This window comes from Phyllobates terribilis, unplaced genomic scaffold (assembly GCF_046119375.1).
Source record: "Phyllobates terribilis strain yellow unplaced genomic scaffold, ASM4611937v1 Scaffold_9__5_contigs__length_417890890, whole genome shotgun sequence".
In the NCBI taxonomy this organism is placed as follows: domain Eukaryota; kingdom Metazoa; phylum Chordata; class Amphibia; order Anura; family Dendrobatidae; genus Phyllobates; species Phyllobates terribilis.
Window position 1 is genome coordinate 300,118,684 of NW_027362769.1, and position 19,345 is coordinate 300,138,028.

Sequence of the window (19,345 nt, forward strand, 5' to 3'; positions counted from 1 at the left end):
TTCGTTCCTCATTTGTTTTGTTGTGCATTTCCTGTTTTGGAGACCTATTGCTTTAAGTTTCCGGTGTTTATGCTTTGATGCCTTCCTTGGTTTACCAGTATGTTTGCCTTTAACAACCTTCCCATGTTGTTTGTATTTGGTCCAGATTTTACACACAGCTGACTGAACAACCAACATCTTTTGCAACATTGCGTGATGATTTACCTTCTTTTAAGAGTTTGGTAATCCTCTCCTTTGTTTCAATCGACATCTCTTGTGTTGGAGCCATGATTCATGTCAGTCCACTTGGTGCAACAGCTCTCCAAGGTGTGATCACTCCTTTTTAGATGTAGACTAACGAGAAGATCTAATTTGATGCATAATTTTTTCCCTCTGCTTGGTCTGAAAAAAATTACCCTTGCTGAGTACCACATTTTTAATCTTGATTTCTTTTAATGTTTCTTAAAGCCCTAAAGTTGCCATTCGAAATGACTTTAGTTTTGTGCCATGCCTGTGATCTGCTTTTCTTCAACATTAAACAACTGAATGAACATCCTCTGAGCCCAGTGATTCCATAATTTTTGCCAGGCGTTGTACACGCTCAGTAGTGAGGCCGGGCTGTGGAGTCAGAAGTCAGGGAAATTGAGGAGTCAGAGGATTGGCTTACCGACTACACAGCCCTGATCACAGCAGGGCCGATCATTTATATATACCTTCCCACCTGCTTTTTCTCCCTCAATCTCCACCCTCCACTCTTTGACTGACAGCTTTGCCTTCACAGGGCCAGAGAAGGGCGAAGATAGATGGAAAACAAGAAGCTATGAAGGTGTATGTAAATGACTGGTTGCGCCATAAAACACTGAGCGCCTGTAATTGGTTTGAACAGTCATCCTGTGCGGAGTCCTTTTAAGAATTCTTTTCACTGGAACTAAGGAGCCTAAGCAAACTCCTGAAAATAACCCTATAGCATAACCTGTCCTCCACCAACCATTCCAGTTGGCACGCTGCAGTCAGATAACATTTTCCTGGCATTTGCTAAACCCAGGTTTGTCCATCAGAGACAAAATAGAGAAGAGTGACTTGTCACCTGATAAAACATATCTCCACTGCTCCAGAGCCCAGTGGTGGTGTGATATACATCACTCCATCCAATGCTTGGCATTTTGGTACCATAAGGGCATGGAAACCCATGTAAAGACATTCCCACTGGACAGTTTTGTGCTGCTGTTAATGAAAGAAGTAGTTTGTAGCTAAGCCGATATTGAGGATAGGAGACTTGCGCATCATGTTCCTCTGCCGCGCTCTGCAACCCCGCTCAAACTTTATATGAGCCGACACTTCATGACTGAGTCTCTTTGGTTTCTAAACATATCCACAACAGTGGCATTCTATTAGGATAGCGCTTCAGTTCCCAAGAACTAGCCATTCTTTCACAAGTGTCTATAAAGGCTGGCTGCAAGACTAGGTGCTTCATTTATACATCCTTGGTAATGGGAGCGAATGTCACATCTGAAGTCAATGACTAAGAGGTGTGTCTAATACCTTTCTCCATACCTTTAGTGGTCAGACTGCAGATTTGTTGAAGTAAAAACAATCTGAGATCATGGAACTTGCATGAATCAGCACAGACATTTCTCACCTAAGAAAGAGGCATAGACAACATGTCGGGAACATGCCACAGGCGAACATGGTCCTTGACTACTACAGTTAGGTTCCTGACCTGCTCAAGTTATATAAAAAGTGCTTCCTTTTATTCGTGTTTCATTGGTGGCACTGGAAAAAAGGAGCATTTCTCTTCTGCAATAGAATCATAGAAAGGTAGAGTTGGAAGAGACCTCCAGGGTCATCGTGTTTAACCCGTGTTTAAGTAAACCATATCAGACAGATGTCTGTCCAGCCTATGTTTGAAGACTTCCATTGAAGGAGAACTCACCACCTCTCATGGAAGCCTGTTCAGCTCATCGATCGCTCCTTACCCAAGAATGGAGAGCTGTTCCCCCTTCACTCTGCCAAGTGTGGCTTTAGGGATGGGAGCCAGTAACCTGGTGATGATGCCTCATGAGAACGGCGACATCTTACACTGCACATTTAGTAGAGGTAATGCGATATACTGCAGCATTGTCCCATTGTATATACAATAAGGTTGGCAGCAAGGTGGATCTGTCACCAGATTTACCCATATGAATTGCATACATTAGAAGTATCTCCCGAGGATAATGATGGACCCTGATGAGGGTGGTGTATTTAGTTTGGAAATATATGATCTAATGGCTATATAATCTCATATAAAAGTTGAATTTTCTGCCCACCTCGCCTGACTGAACAGCTGTCAATGCCCCTCCTGCTGTTCAGCACTAGCTGCAGCTGTCAGTCAGGCTGCGTTAGCGGACACTGAATACACTTGGTACACTGACTCAGCCATTTCATTCTATAGTAGGACTCAGAAAATGCATTTTAATACAAGGTTTACATTGCCATAATGATATGCATAGTCACAGTAAATACACCATCCTCATAATATCCATTTAATAATGCACAGTTCTGGCACTGTGAAATCCAGTTATTGATCAGTGTTACAGGAAACCTGTCTTCTAATTCATGCTGCCTGAATCCTGGACAGCATAAATCAAGTCTGGCTGCGTCGTTGGAGCCGTGCATATCTTCTTTTGAAGTGCTGCCGCGATTCAGAGAAAACACACTTTGAAAAGCTGGCCAGGGACTGTCTTGGGCGACTAATCCGAGACAAGTCCCTGGCGGCTTCCCTCCGCCCCAATCCGCTTGACCAATTGGTTTTTCCCTATGCACACATGTATGGAGAGGCCTATCAGTCTAGGAAAGGTGGGCATGGAGAAGCTGCCGAGGCACAAACCCTGGCCAATTGTTAAAGTATGTTGTCTAAGGCTGAGTGCCAACTATGCGCTTTTTAAGCATTTCCGAAGCGGGAATTCAGCTGCAGAAACGCTTAAAAAATGCTTGGTAGAAGGTTTGCTATGTTCCACAATGATAATCCGCATGTGCGATGCACATGCAGCGGAAATTTCCGCTGCGGATCATCATTGCGGAAAAATCCACAGCACTACCAATTATGTTGCGGAAGCGCGCCGTTTTCGCTGCCATTGACTTGCATGTCTTCCGCATCACTGGATCTGTACATGCGGATTCCATGTGTTTCAATGTGCGGATGGTACCCGGGTTTGGAGAAGAGGAGACACTCCTCCGGACCCGGGTACCATAGTACCTGTAAAAAAAAAAAAAAAAAAAAAAAATGAATAAAAAAAAAATATATATATTATACTTGCCTTCTGATGGCTCCCAGAGTCCTTGTTTCGGCTTGCCGGCAGCTCGCGGTAGATTAAAGGACCTGCGGTGACGTCATTTAGTCATGTGACGGGTCACACGACCACTGACGTCGGCAGGTCCTTTTATCTACCGCGATCTGCCGGCAAGCCGAGACAAGGACACCGGGAGCCATCAGAAGGCAAGTATAATATTTATTTTTTACCATTCTTTCGGTCACACTATAAAAATCCATGCCGGTTGCATGGATTTATATAGTGTGACCAAGTTGTCAAGCACTTTCCAAGTGATGCTAAAATCGCTTGGAAAGCGCTTGTCAACCCGCATGCGGAAATGCATGTGAAGAACGCTCCATTTCCGCATGTCCCTGGCAGGAAAAAGCATGTACAATCCGCATGTGCTTTTTTCTGCCAGGGAGATGCACAAACGCTCAGGAAAAATCCGGAGCATTTCTGCATCGTGGGCATATAGCTTAAAACGTTGCAGGTTTTTACAGTGGAACATGGCTGCAATAAAACAGCCAGGCAGATTCATGATGTCTGTGATTAAGGCAGCATGAATGAAATGAAAGGCAACCCTTTAAATGGATAAAACATAACTAAACAAAAAGGATCAATAAAGCATCTTACCTGTCATTGCATACTGGTAAGGAGATACCAAGGACGGAGAAAAAGCTTTATTAAAGACAAGAAAAACAGTTACAAATTACTGTTGTGAATAACTAACGTTACAAGGCATTATACTGTCTTACAAGTATAAGAAATGACATATGTACTGGAACTACAAGAACACAGTACATAGAGAACTACCTCATTCTGCTTTTAGATAATGCAGTCACTTATCATAAATGTTCCTAAAAAGAATACTACTTCAATTAAAGGAGATGCAAAGGGTCTAGGAACAGCGCCATACAAGTCTTTGGCTTATGTGGCAACTTGACTCCGTTAAGTAAAAGCGCCAAAGCTGCAATACCACATAAGACCTGTAGAGAAATGTGTCGCTATATCTAGAAGTCATGTTTTACAAGACATATACTACATGGCGATTATTGACCAACTCAAGCCCACGTGCCAGGAGGCCTTAGGGAGCGTTCACATATCTTCTCTGTTGAGCATTCTGTCAGGGGACTTGGAGGTTCCATTTAAATAGATGAAAAATTGCATTCTGACTCGCCCCCAACGTTTCATACAATTGAATGATGCAGTGTTTACCCAACGTTTTTCTCTCATTTGGGCACAATTGGGTAGAGGAGGGGTGGGGGGTGAAATTACCTCAGGGCACCCCAAACAAATCCATTTTTTTCCCTTAGGCTGAGTTCACACGATGCGTATTTCATGCGTTTCCGCGGCGTTTTTGCAGTTGCGTAAACGCCACGGAAACGCATGAAAAACGCATGGTAGAAGGGAAGCAATGTTCCCCAATGGAAATCCGCATGTGCTGTGCCCATGATGCGGATTTTTCAAAAATCCGCAGCATGTCAATTAATCTTGCGGAAACGCGGAGATTTCGCCGCCATTGACTTGCATTAGAACGAGCCAATTCCGCAAGACTGCATCTGTACTTGCGCTATTGGCGCGTTCTAATATGCGGATGGTACCCGAGTGTGGAGGAGAGGAGAGTCTCATCCACACCCAGGTACCATTAAAAAAGCTGTAAAAAAAGAATAAAATAAAAAATAAATGTATTCTTACCTTCTGTCGGCCCGCGCAGCGCTCCTGCTTGGTTCCCGGCACTTGCAGTGAGTTGTAGGACCTGCGCTGACGGGTCACGTGACGCTGACGTCGGCAGGTCTTTCAATTCATAGTTGCCGGCAGCCGGGAACTTTGTAAAGCAGGACAGCGCGGGCCATCGGAGGTAAGTATATACACTCTCTCGGGTCACACTATATAAATCCATGCTGTTTGCATGGATTTATATAGTGTGACCTAGTTGTCAAGCACTTTCCAGGTGATGCTAAAATCGCCTGGAAAGCGCTTGTCAATCTGCATGCGGAAACGCATGTGAATCTGCATGTGGATCCGCATGTATTCTGCAGGAAAAACGCATGCACAATCTGCATGCGTTTTTTCTGCCAGGGAGATGCAGAAATGATGCAGAAATTTTCTGCATCGTGTGCACATACCCTTACACAAAATGACCAAACATACAATTTCTTTATTCATGACCACAAAGCCAAGATGCCAGTACATAGGGGATATAATAAGGGGCACTGCCATCAATGCCATGCTCCCTGAGGGATTTCATTTTGTAATTACCAATAGTTCCAAAAAATTTGAAAAGTAAGTGAGCCCTCCCCGTTACCGTTTTCATCTGCATAAGACAGTCCTAAGTATTCTCAAACTGTGGGCAAAGACCCATCACTCCCAAATGTAACAAGTGCTGCGACAGACATGTTGTGCAGATGGAGCAGTGTCAGGCCTCCACCAGCCACCCACTCCCTGCACAAAACACTGATCAGCGAGGCTTCATGTGCACAGGCCGGAGAAATGGCCGCTCATAGGGAGGATGCTTCAGGGCCTCCTCCTCCTCCCTCTCAATTGATGGCAGAGGCTAAAGGATGGCACTGTCTGCAATAGCAGCTCAGCAGCAGGACAGGACCCCATTGTGCCATCAGCAGCGTAAACCATCATTCTTGAGAGGACATGTGCATAAGGCTGCTCTTATCCCACCTCCATGTTTACGGAGAGGATAACACTGCAGGAAAAGCATGCCTCAATCTGCTCTCATGGCCGACTCCCCATCACAGCAAATGAATATTTTATCACACAGCAGCTACGTGTTATTCTGTGGAAATCAAAAAAGGTTCCACATATTTTAGGATCAGATGGCAGGGATCATAGGCATGGCTATAAGCTGGATAGAGGCATGGTGAGAAATTGTAAGGCAATGCCCTCCTATAGCCCAAACGCTGGATTCAGTCACAACTGCAGTGCTCAGAGGATGCAATGCCTCTGCATGGAGGTTGTCATGGCAGCAGAAGGACGTCACCAGGATTTCATCTATGAGGGAGATTTCCAGGAGGCACACGACCAAGGTAACACCGGGCTGGTATAGAGCAACCATTATCAGGTGGTCTGAAATCCCTGGGGACTGCAGCTACATCCAATGCGGTGTACAGCAGAAACATATACTGGGGCCTCCTGCTTACCAGAATGGACAGCAGTCCAATATTCATTTGTAAGAGGTGCAGTATATTACATGATGCCTCACAGAGATTGGACTTGTTATACTGTATATTCCTCTGTGTTCAGCCCTATATTACTATTAAAGGGAACCGGATTCATGCTGCCCAAACCATGGGCAGCAAGAATGAGCGTCTGTCCGCATGGTTGAGGCCAGGTACACTTCTTATTTCCGATTATAGTCTGAACATCCGGCTGGGCACCATACCTAAACTAGACTAGTCCGATGCTGTCCTTCACCGGCTTCTCCCAGGGCCACGCCAGGTGATTAACAGGTCTCTCCCATAGCGAGAGACCCATCAATAACTTGTGGTGGCGCTGTGAAGAGACAGCTGGTCAAACTATATACAAGTTTACCTGGCTGCAATCGTACAGCCTGGCTCTGATTCATGCTGCCTATTGTTTGGGCAACATGAACAATGTGACATGTTCCCTTTAACTCTTTAAAGACCTATGGCATATATTTTCATCATGGGACGCTACGGAAAGTATGAAGCCAGCTCAGGAGCAGAGTGCACTTCATAGGCAGCAGACAGCTGTTAAATAGCCACCATCTGCAGTGACTGAAGCTCTGACAGTGCATTTAAATGACACCGCAACGTCACTGCAGGGAACCAATGGATTACCAAGGCAGCTACACAGCTTTCTGCCACGTGTAAAACTGGCTTCACACTTTTTATAGCATTTTGATGATGAAAATGTACATAGCAGGTCTTCAAGGAGTTAGGCCATGTTCACACTAGGTGTTTTATCAGCGGGTTTTTTTTTTATGCGTTTTATGCAAATTTTCACCTGCGTTTTACAGTACCAGCAAAATCTATGAGATTTCAGAAATCTCATGCACACATCTTGGTTTTTTTGTCATCAGTATTTTGTGCTTTGTATGTTTTTTGCACAATAGAGCATGTCACTTTCAGGGTTTTTTCTGTGTTTTTCACCCATTGAAATTAATGGGTGACGAAAAAACGATGTAAAAACGCCTAGTATGAACATAGCCATCAAGTTTTGCTGCGTCTTTAGTAAAAAAAAAAAAAAGAAAGTTCAGCAGTATATGAAACATTTTTGTGATTTTACCATCTTGTCTTGGTCACCTGAGATGGCAGTTTGGATTAGGACAGTTTAATTAAATTAGTGATATAAAACGATTTAAACTGTACATTGAGGTCAGAAGGAAGGAGTGGGAGGATGGAATTGGAAATTCAGAATTGTGGGTTGGTTTAAAAAAAATAAAAAAATACACAATTAAGTGTAATCAATATGGCATATCTATCCCAAATTGGCAAGAATAAAATCTGCAGCTCAAGGTTTAAACAAAAAACAAACAAGCCCCCTCACAGCACCACACAGCAGTAAGGCCACACTTTTTGTTTTTGCAAATCTGAGTTCTCTCGCACCCTTGGCACAAAAAACAACCACTAAAACACTGACAGCAACAACTGAAATTACCCAGATGGCATACTACTGGGGACAATACTGACGTTACAATATTACATTATGAAAAGAAATACCTTGTAGTTTCCAAGCTTTTCTTTGTTCTTCTTTGGCAACTTGCTCCATGTCTTTATCATATATGTAGTCTTGACACATAAAGCAGTATATACCCCCATACAACAAATCTATGGCTGAAGAAAAAAATTTCAAGATGTTGTAATGTAAGAAAAAAATAAACATGACCCTCACTTCCTACAAATCAGCATGGCTAAAATGTAGCAATATTAACACAGGGGAAGGGTGAACCATTATGGGATAGTTCAATTGTGGCACATAGAATGCTTAAATTTACAACAGCTAGAAATAAAGGGGGCTGGTCAACCAATCATTGAGTTTTTTAAAGGGTTATCTACATTTGTGGACTTTTTATTTAAATGCATGCAATTGGGGCTAAGAACCATTTTTGAAAGTGGGCTTCATTAAAAATTTTGCACCAATTGATTCCTATAGCCGCTGTATTCTGGCTGCAGATTGAGGTAACAGGGTTGGCTACATTCTTTTTAAAATATACAGGTGCATCTCACTAAATTAGAATATCATCAAAAGGTTAATTTATTTCAGGTCTTTAATTCTAAAAGTAAAACTCATTATATAGAGTCATTACAAACAGAGTGATCTATTTCAAGTGTTTATTTCTGTTAATGTTGTTGATAATGACTTTTGTGTTTTCATTGGCTGTAAGCCATAATCTCAGTAAATCTGAATACACCTGAACAAGGCTTCCCAAGTGTATAAAAAGGTCCACTAGTCTGTTTCAGTAGGCTCCACAATCATGGGGAAGACTGCTGACTTGACAGATGTCCAGAAGGCAGTCATTGACACTAAGTAAATGCAAAGTAAATTTTGCATTTCATTTGCAAATCAAGGTCCCAGAGTCTGGAGGAAGAGTGGAGAGGCCACAATCCAAGCTGCTTGAGGTCTAGTGTGAAGTTCCCACAATCAGTGATGGTTTGGGGAGCCATGTCATCTTCTGGTGTAGGTCCACTGTGTTTTATCAAGACCAAAGTCAGCGCAGCCGTCTACCAGGAAATTTAAGAGCACTTCATGCTTCTCTCTGCCGTCAAGCTTTTTGGAGATGGAAATTTCATTCTCCAGCAGGACTTGGCCCTGTCCACACTGCCAAAAGTACCAATACCTGGTTTAAAAACAACAGTATCACTGTGCTTGATTGGCCAGAAAACTCGCCTGACCTTAACCCCATAGAGAATCTAAGAGGAAGATGAGACACCAGACTCAACAATGCAGACGAGCTGAAGGCTGCTATCAAAGCAACCTGGGCTTCCATAACACCTCAGCAGTGCCACAGGCTGATCGCCTCCATACCACGCCATATTGATGCAGTAATTGATGCAAAAGGAGCCCCGATCAAGTATTGAGTGCATTTACTGAACATACATTTCAGTAGGCCAACATTTCAGATTTTAAAAACCTTTTTCAAGCTGTATTAAAGTATTCTAGTTTACTGAGATAATGACTTGTGTTTTCATTGGCTGTAAGCCATAATCATCATTAACAGAAATAAACACTTGAAATAGATCACTCTGTTTGTAATGACACAATATGAGTTTCACTTTTTGTATATAAGAACTGAAATAAATTAACTTTGAGGACATTCTTATTTAGTGAGATGCACATGTATATTGGGAACATGATTTTGTGGCACTTACTGATATATAGGTATGACCAGTTCTCCTCCTGCTGGTTAGTGCAGCTCTACTCACAGATCTCCCATCCATACAATGGCTTCTGATGGAGGAGCAGTGACAACACCTGTCCATCAGTCTTGTCCAATAGAAAACCTCACATGAGAAAGCTGGTTTTCTATGGGACAAAACTGATGTTTTCCCGCTGGCTAACTGGGGGAGCCAACAGTCAGTCAATCAGAATGACGTCGTAAGCCATGCCCAGTCGACAGAGCAAGGCGGAAAAGAAGCTGCCGCTGTGTCGACGTGACATCAGCAGAGGAGGCTGAAATCGCCAGGAGGAGCTGTCTGTGATTGCTCTGTTCCGGGTGAGAGTAGCGCTGGGCACAGGTAGGCAAGTAGCAACTACCGGCCTGTTGGTGAAAAACAAAAAATGTGCATAAACACTAAGTCTTGGATATCCCCTTTAAATACAGTAGGGCGAAGATGGTGCTCTTCTGGTATGGTTGTGTGAAAAACAATGGAATTCAAAATGGTCAGCTGCTGCAGCCCCACGGGTTAGAAGAGCTGTAAAGTGCCCAAAAGGAATATGTGGATCCTCTGCTGCTAATAAAAATACAAAATGAAGATTTCCAGGAGACCGAATTGGTAGTGATGCAGTTTATCATTGCATCATCCAACTTCATCAAGAAAAAAAAAAAAACAATAACAGTTGGATGACTTCGAAACACGTTGATAATAAACCACATCGCTACTAATCCTGTCTCCTGGAATTTTCCTTTGGATATTTATCAGCAGCAAAGAGGATACACTTATTCCTTTTGGTCCTGGACCCTCTTGAAACGCTGGAAACACCGCTAGGCAAATCCGTGGCTCAGTCGGACCACTGGTGCAGTCAATGATTGGCTGAGCAGGAATTTCCTGTGCAACCATGCAAGAGACCAGCAAAAACAAGGGAGTGGACGAAAAATCTGTAGCGTGAATATTGCTCACTATGCCACTCTGAGCTTAGAAAATAAATCACTTCTGTCACACTTCTCTCTCTCCCTAATGCCTAGCAACACAACATGTGCTCAAGAGATGGAAAAAGCCAACATGACATTAGTTATCCCTTCATCTCCCAACTGGACAGCTTCTTTAAGCAGAAGACTAAGCATACAATCTTTTACCTATACACACGTGATAAAAATTGTTGGTACCCCTCGTTTAATTAAAGAAAAACCCACAAGCGTCACGGAAATAACTTGAATCTGACAAAAGTAATAAATTAAAAATCTATAAAAATGAACAAATGAAAAAGTCAGACATTGCTTTTCAACCCTGCTTCCACAGAATTAAAAAAAAAAAAAAAAAAAAAAATAGGCCTGGACAGAAATGATGGTACCCCTGAAAATAATGTGACAAAAGGGACATGTTAAATCAAGTTGTGTCCACTAATTAGCATCACCGGTGTCTACAATCTTGTAATCAGTCAGTGAGTCTGTATATAGGGCTACAGATCCTCACTGTGCTGTTTTGGTGACATGGTGTGTACCACACTCAACATGGACCAAAGGAAGCAAAGGAAAGAGCTGTCTCAGGAGATTAGAAAGAAAATTATAGACAAGCATGTTAAATGCAAAGGTTATAAGACCATCTCCAAGCAGCTTGATGTTCCTGTGACTACAGTTGCACATATTCAGAAATTTAAGATCCATGGGACTGTAGCCAACCTCCCTGGAAATGGCCGCAGGAGGAAAATTGATGACAAATCAAAGAGATGGATAATACGAATGGTAACAAAAGTGCCCAGGTTAACTTCTAAAGAGATTAAAGGTGAACTTCAAGCTCAAGGAACATCAGTGTCAGATCGCACCATCAGTCGTTGTTTGATCCAAAGTGGACTTCATGGGAGACGACCAAGGAGAACACCATTGTTGAAAAAAAATCATAAAAAAGCCAGACTGGAATTTGCCAAACTACATGTTGACAAGCCACAAAGCTTCTGGGAGAAGCTGACAGATGAGACAAAAATGGAAGTTTTTGGCAAGGCACATCAGCTCTATGTTCACAGACAGAAAAATGAAGCATATCAAGATAAGAACACTGTTCCTACTGTGAAACATGGAGGAGGCTCTGTTATGTTCTGGGGCTGCTTTGGTGAACGTGACACAGGGTGTTTTGAATCTGTGCAGGGAACAATGAAATCTCAAGACTATCAAGGGATTCTAGAGAGAAATGTGCTGCCCAGTGTCAGAAGCTTGGTCTCAGTCGCAGGTCATGGGTCTTGTAACAGGATAATGACCCAAAACACACACAGCTAAAATCACCCAAGAATGGCTAAGAGGAAAACATTGGACTATTCTGAAGTGGCCTTCTATGAGCCCTGACCTAAATCATATTGAGCATCTTTGGAAAGAGCTGAAACATGCCGGCTGGAAAAGGCAACCTTCAAACACTAGACAACTGGAGCAGCTGGTTCATGAGGAGTGGGCCAAAATACCTGTCGAGGGGTGCAGAAGTCTCATTGACAGTTACAGGAATAGTTTGATTGCAGTGATTGCCCCAAAAGGTTGTTCAACAAAATATTAAGTTAAGAGTACCATCATTTCTGTCCAGGCCAATTTCATGAGTTTCATTTTTTTTTTTTTAAATTCTGTGGAAGCAGAAAAGCAATGACTGACTTTCATTTGCTCATTTTCATAGATTTTTAATTTATTACTTTTGTCAGATTCAAGTTATTTCTGTGACCATTGTGGGGTTTTCCTTCATTAAACGAAGGGTACCAACAATTTTGACCACGTGTGTATATGTAGATATACATGAAATAGATGTATGCTCGATATGGCTCCTTACCTTGTTACTCCACTTTAGATTCGGATGAAACAATCATGAAAACCCTTTGATTAAAAAGATTGATCAACAACATGCTCAACACCTGTTCTGCCCCCTAGCGCTGCATAAAAGCAGATACTAGCTGTTAACAGTTCTCTCTATTTTATCCGTATTGGACATTGGTTTTGAAACAAGAAACTGATTACTAGCACTATTGGTCACAAGAAAGATAAAGGATCAAATTAATTTAGACTGGCAATTTGCACACTGAGAAAAGAAGCATTGGCGTATGATGCGTTTAATTCATTTACAATAGTGTTCCTCTTATGAATTTGGCGCTTATAACCACTGTCACGCGACAAGCTAACTTTTGTAGCCTAAAATTAGGATAACTGATTTGGTCACAACCTGTTCTGGACCCTGTTTTGCCTAAATATTGAGTTAAGCAAAAGTTTCACAACATTTCAATGAGTTTTACCCCAGAAAACTGGCAAAAACTCACCAATGAATTCAGACCAAAATTTTTGTCACATCAGTATTTTGCAATACATTAAAGGGTACACTTGCACTGTGCATTTGGTGTATCCACCCAGAAAGCTCCAGAGCTCCTGACAAACACCATATGTAACCATAAAGGCCAAAATTCAAAAAGGGGGACATTTTTTGTTTTTAGACATCATTTGGACTGGTATGCCGAGCCAAAACCAGAAATGTGACAGAGGAAAATTCTAGAAAGATTGTGTCTTAGATCCACTAATGCAAATTGCCTATCCTCCAGAAGACTGAATACTAGCAAAGTTGCCATCTATAGGTGGCCCCTAGAATAGTCCATTGAAAGTTACAGGCCTTTTTTAAAGCAATGATCAACTCGATACAATACTATCGGCTGTTTACACGGGGTGATGTGTTACAGAAATTTTACGACAGCTTAGGAACACTCAATCGTTAATAAGCGGCTCGTCTATATGGACCTCAAGTTAATTGGCAATCTATAAAAGATAATGACGTTTCAAGACTTATGGGTCAGATGTGGACGTACACTAGATATAGTTTTCTTCCCTGCGGACGAGAGCCAATTTGTTTACTTCTACTCCAGGACCATTGCCTGTAACACTACACCTTACGCCAATGGGATTTACACATGGAAATTTGGTACTTCTCAGCAATATAAATGCAACATATTGACCCAAACACAGACATGAGAAAATGGCCAAACTTGATTTTTAAAGATAATTTGCTACTTGGTGAGAAGCGTCCTGTAACAAGGCTTCAGTTCCCACCAGTAAAGGCACAGGAGCACATTATGAACTGCTGCATTTTTTTTTCCAAGTAAAAGTTCAGTCATTTGGTTTAAGATGGAACCTGTCACGTTGTACATGTAGTGTGATGTGTGTACAGCATGGTATAAAGAAGGAGAAGCTGAGCAAAATAACATAGGTTTGATAGAAAAGATTCCTTATAAGTTATTTTATTAATTAAAATTCCTGGTGTTTGTATGCATAGGAGTCCAGTGGGCGGTCCACCTCAGTGATTGACAGCTATCGCTGCATGCACAGGCACACAGGGAACACCCACTGGACTCATATATACAAACACCAGGGATTTCAAATCATAAAATGCAATTTTTACTTAAACAATTTTGTGGGAAAAGTTAATCAATCTGATCAGCTCCTCCTGCTCTTTAACATCCTGCTCGCAGGTCAGATTCCATTTTCAACATCACAGCTTCCCGTTAAAGCCCATCTACCCAAGCTTCTGGGAAATACTACAAATCCATTTTACAGGCCCAAGCTGTTGGGTTAGATGGCATTGCTGAGAATCTGAGATGAGAACACTACAGGTGCTGTCCTTTCTAAGGGAAATAGGCAGGGTTAACGCCAAGATATTGTGACAGCCCCCCAAAAAGCAATGTAATAGTCCACCCTGGTATACCGGCCATTTACAGGATTGACATTATATCTGGAAGAAAGGACATTGTAGAGTCAGACGTAACCACTCACCTAGATTGTGTCTCTTGACTTTAGCGTGCTCGTGAATGTGTTTCTTCGTGAAACAACCAAAGAACACACAGTACAGGCAAGAGTGAAGTCTGTTCAGGTGGGCGCCACACATGTGACAAATGCACGACTTGGCCTGTCAAGGAAACGTTTCAGTGTCAGACACATAATAGCAATCTTACACACAAAAAAAAGATTTCATTTCAATTAGAAGCAAGCAGCAATGACAAACAGTCATGAACATACATGTGGTACTGTAATAGACCTTGTATAGAAAAACATTCGACAAGGAACTAGCTTTTTTTCCCTTTATTTCAGCTGATAATCTGGATATTGTGGAAAAGACTCACAAAGTGTAACAAGGGCAAAAGTCCTCGTCACTGCGGTAAAGGATTAATCGTCCAGTGATTATAGCAGGGACACGCAGAGAGTTAAACAGCTTTCTGCTACATAAAACATGGCCGCTCGCACACTGGAGGAATTCCCATGGCAACCCTGCTGTGGAAGTCCTGTACCCACATAGGGTCGCACTGTGCTCACACCGCGCATCAGTCAGTATCAAGCTGTGGACGAACACGCCATATAACATCTGACATGTACTGATCAGCTTTCCAAGGAGCCGTATTACAAAGAGGTTAATTGGGAAACTTTAACCCTTATGATCAGGATACAAACCATGGGATTGGGGTTATCTGCCTTCTAGAACAAATAATGGATAAGGGAGACCATCTTACTATGGACACCTATGAACCAGGAACGAGATGCTCTGTATGAGCGGCCTCCTTTTTGGTAAACTCGAGCATTTAGTGTATTATATGGATGACCACCATGTAATACTACATTAACAATTCTGGATAGCTCCAGCTTCACAGCCTAAGTTATGAGATGGTCTATGGCTGCAAGGAGACCACCCAATTAAAGGGTACCTATCCGATAACCAAATGTCTGATGTGTCCGATGTTTTGATAGGTTGTGGGGGGGGGGTTCAGATGCAGAGACCTCAATGATTTCAAAAACAGCCCCTGCACCCTCACCAATCAAGACGTTAATATGCCAGGAGAATGATAATGCTTCTAGGGGATAAATACAACGTCTAGTGTTTCTTAATGCAAGGTTTATTTATAAATTTGGCCTTTGTAGGGTTACATTATCTTTTCTCACAATGTTACACAAGAGCCATCAAACCTGTGGCCTCTTGTCAGACTGTGTACCTCATGAACGAATAGGGTCAAGCACTTAGACTAGCCGCAGATATTGGAAGCCAGCTAGACTAGTGCAGTAGTAAGGCCATTAGAAGCCTGAAAAAAATGAAGACTCAAATGTGTACAACAAAAAGTCATGTACAGTAATACTGCACTAGGCAAGAACCTGGTTACCAATGAGGCCCTGTTCTCACACAGGTACAATGGTCTAGCATTTGTAATGGCAAGAATAACCATGGTCACTATAAATTGCATACAGCCTTTAGTTAGTTTGTCCAGCTCTAAACTATTTTATACCATCTGCCATTTGTTTCTATTTTATTATAGAAAGACCAATAAAATTAAAGGTAAGGTGTCAATCTTTAAGTTGTCTTGAACGGGACTCCAGCATCCTGCTCCTGAGTGCCCAGCTGCCCTACATTGCTAAGAAAATACCTTCTATAATCCTCACCGTATGGCCTGGGCCAATGTATGGTCTGCACTTGACTTCTCATGTCTTCCTCCTGCTTTGATGGACATGGCTGACGTCTCCTACATCATCTACAGTCTGTCCAACTCTCATACCTGCACAATAGAGAGCAGGAGCTGCGCAGGCGCAACAGCCTATGGATGATGGAGACATGAGCTACATCAATTAAAGCAAGATGGCCAGCAAATAAAGGAAAAGAGGCGGCGTAGAGCACAGACCGGCAACACCCATCAGACCGGACTGATTAGTATATGGTGCAGGAGGATTATACAGGGATTTTCTTAGATATGTATGGCACTTATGAACAGGTTGCTGGAGCGTTGTTAAAGCCAACTTCTAGCTGGTGGATTTAGTATATATGGAAAACCTGGTGCCTTTAGATAAAGAGAGCAAATACACCCCAATCCTGTTACTACACAGGTAACCCAATAAATATTGTATTCAACGTTACCTTTCTCTTCCGGGTTTCAGGCGTCCCGCTCCAGACAAAGCACTGGTAAATAGCGCGCAGGTTCTGCTTCCAATTATCCACTTTAAAGCTGTTCACATGGGAGCAGCCGGCCGGACTCATGACAAACCCACATACACTCTCTCGGGGTGGGGGTCCGAAGACACAAAAGGCTGCTCTCCGGAGAGGAGGAGGACAGGGCCAGATGCCCCGCCCTCCTCCTTAAGCAGTTTGTCCAAACTTTTTGCGAGAAGTCTATCACCGACACATCAATACGCTGGTGTCCTGCAAAGAAGTAAGAAAACAATATCAATTTAATAGAGCCATAAAAAGTCAGTGATCAAACTTCATAAACTAAATGAAACCCTACTATAGATCATACATCCATGAAGGTGTGTACAGCAATTTCCCCTTCTAATAACATGATATAACACACACCATGGTGCCTGAACACAGCACATCTCTACGCCGGCTGCCCTGTGATTCAGGTATATTACAAATGTCCAGTATAGTATGGTGGCTCAATAAGTCCGTAAATGCGGACATGCAAGAGCACATACACTGCTCAAAAAAATAAAGGGAACACTCAAATAACACATCCTAGATCTGAATGAATGAAATATTCTCATTGAATACTTTGTTCTGTATAAAGTTGAATGTGCTGACAATAAAATCACACAAAAATCATCAATGGAAATCAAATTTATTAACCAATGGAGGCCTGGATTTGGAGTCACCCCCAAAATTAAAGTGGAAAAACACACTACATCAAAGTTGGATCAGCCTGTAATGTCCTTAAAACAAGTCAAAATGAGGCTCAGTATTGTGTGTGGCCTCCACATGCCTGTATGACCTCCCTACAACACCTGGGTATGCTCCTGATGAGGTTGCGGATGGTCTCCTGTGGGATCTCCTCCCAGACCTGGACTAAAGCATCCGCCAACTCCTGGACAGTCTGTGGTGCAAAGTGTCATTGGTGGATGGAGCGAGACATGATGTCCCAGATATGCTCAATGGGATTCAGGCCGGGGGAACGGGCGAGCCAGTCCATAGCTTCAATGCCTTAATCTTGCAGGAACTGCTGACACACTCCAGCCACATGAGGTCTGGCATTGTCCTGCATTAGGAGGAACCCAGGGCCAACCGCACCAGCATATGGTCTCACAAGGGGTCTGAGGATCTCATCTCGGTACCTAATGGCAGCCAGGCTACCTCTGGAGAGCACATGGAGGGCTGTGCGGCCCTCCAAAGAAATGCCACCCCTCACCATTAATGACCCACTGCCAAAATGGTCATACTGAAGGATGTTGCAGGCAGCAGATCGCTCTCCACGGTGTCTCCAGACTGTCACATGTGCTCAGTGTGAACCTGCTTTCATCTGTCAAGAGCATAGGGCGCCAGTGGCGACTTTGCCAATCCTGATGTTCTGTGGCATTTCTTTGGAGGGCCGCACAGCCCCCCATGTGCTCTCCAGAGGTAGCCTGACTGCCATTAGGTGCAGAGATGAGATCCTCAGACCCCTTGTGAGACCATATGCTGATGCGGTTGGCCCTAGGTTCCTCCTAATGCAGGACAATGCCAGACCTCATGTGGCTGGAGTGTGTCAGCAGTTCCTGCAAGATGAAGGCATTGAAGCTATGGACTGGCCCCCCCGTTCACCAGACCTGAATCTGATTGAGCACATCTGGGACATCATGTCTCGCTCCATCCACCAATGACACGTTGCACCACAGACTGTCCAGGAGTTGGCGGATGCTTTAGTCCAGGTCTGGGAGGAGATCCCACAGGAGACCATCCGCAACCTCATCAGGAGCATGCCCAGGCGTTGTAGGGAGGACATACGGGCACGTGGAGAACACACACAATACTGAGCCTCATTTTGACTTGTTTTAAGGACATTACATCAAAGTTGGATCAGCCTGTAGAGTGTTTTTCCACTTTAATTTTGGGGATGACTCCAAATCCAGGCCTCCATTGGTTAATAAATTTGATTTCCATTGATGATTTTTGTGTGATTTTATTGTCAGCACATTCAACTTTGTACAGAACAAAGTATTCAATTAGAATATTTCATTCATTCAGATCTAGGATGTGTTATTTGAGTGTTCCCTTTATTTTTTTGAGCAGTGTATACTGGGCAAGTAAATAGCAAGCCGAGGAACACACCAAGGTGACCTCCTCTAGACCCATGGTGCACAAACTGTGGCCCGCTTATGCTACTTGCCCGTGTGTGGCTGATTGCATATAGTACACATAAAGGAATACAGGGTGCTGGATTCCTAAGTGCTAACTGTTGGCTGAGAGGATTTCTATTATGCCCATAGGTGCAGGTTCCACTTTCTGGCCTTCTAATATAATATAGATCTGCCAGAAATATATCAGATGATAATTTCTCCAAGTTTTATTTTAGCCCTCAAAAAGGCAATGTTTTAGCCAAAAAAGGTTGCACACCCCTGCTCTAGATATGCTCATTACACTCTGGGCCCATTGTTCCATGAATTCTTTGTTAACGTGTTTCATATCACAAAGTCTTGATCATTTACATGAAGACCTAAGCACAACTACATTCTATAAAATAGCATTTATTCAGAGCTGGAGAAAAAAAAAAAAAAAAAATCAATCATACCAGTCCTGTCCAGGTAGCCTCACAGCTGGCTATAGGGCCCTTCTAGGCATGTTGCTTGGTTTGCCATTTTAAAATTTTATGGTTTCTCCTTAGAAACAGGCAGCAGTGCTGAATTCTTCTATAAAATATTCATCATCTGCATGCAAATATCACTCACATGCACATTAAGGATGTGCTCACACGGCCATCTATCTGCA

General features: G+C 42.8%; 1 protein-coding gene across 9 annotated transcripts in view; it reads right to left on the reverse strand.

The window, feature by feature from the left end:
* Window positions 1-19,345, reverse strand: part of USP22 (ubiquitin specific peptidase 22) — a 69,345-nt gene that overhangs the window by 43,111 nt on the left and 6,889 nt on the right. For all 9 annotated transcript variants that reach the window (XM_073647907.1, XM_073647906.1, XM_073647905.1 and 6 more), the window contains 4 exons: window positions 16,526-16,807; window positions 14,407-14,539; window positions 7,967-8,080; window positions 3,906-3,950 (listed from right to left, as the gene is read on the reverse strand). In XM_073647907.1, the coding sequence (XP_073504008.1) occupies window positions 3,906-3,950; window positions 7,967-8,080; window positions 14,407-14,539; window positions 16,526-16,645 (412 nt within the window). In that variant the 5' untranslated portion in view covers window positions 16,646-16,807. The remainder of the gene's footprint in view (window positions 1-3,905; window positions 3,951-7,966; window positions 8,081-14,406; window positions 14,540-16,525; window positions 16,808-19,345) is intronic.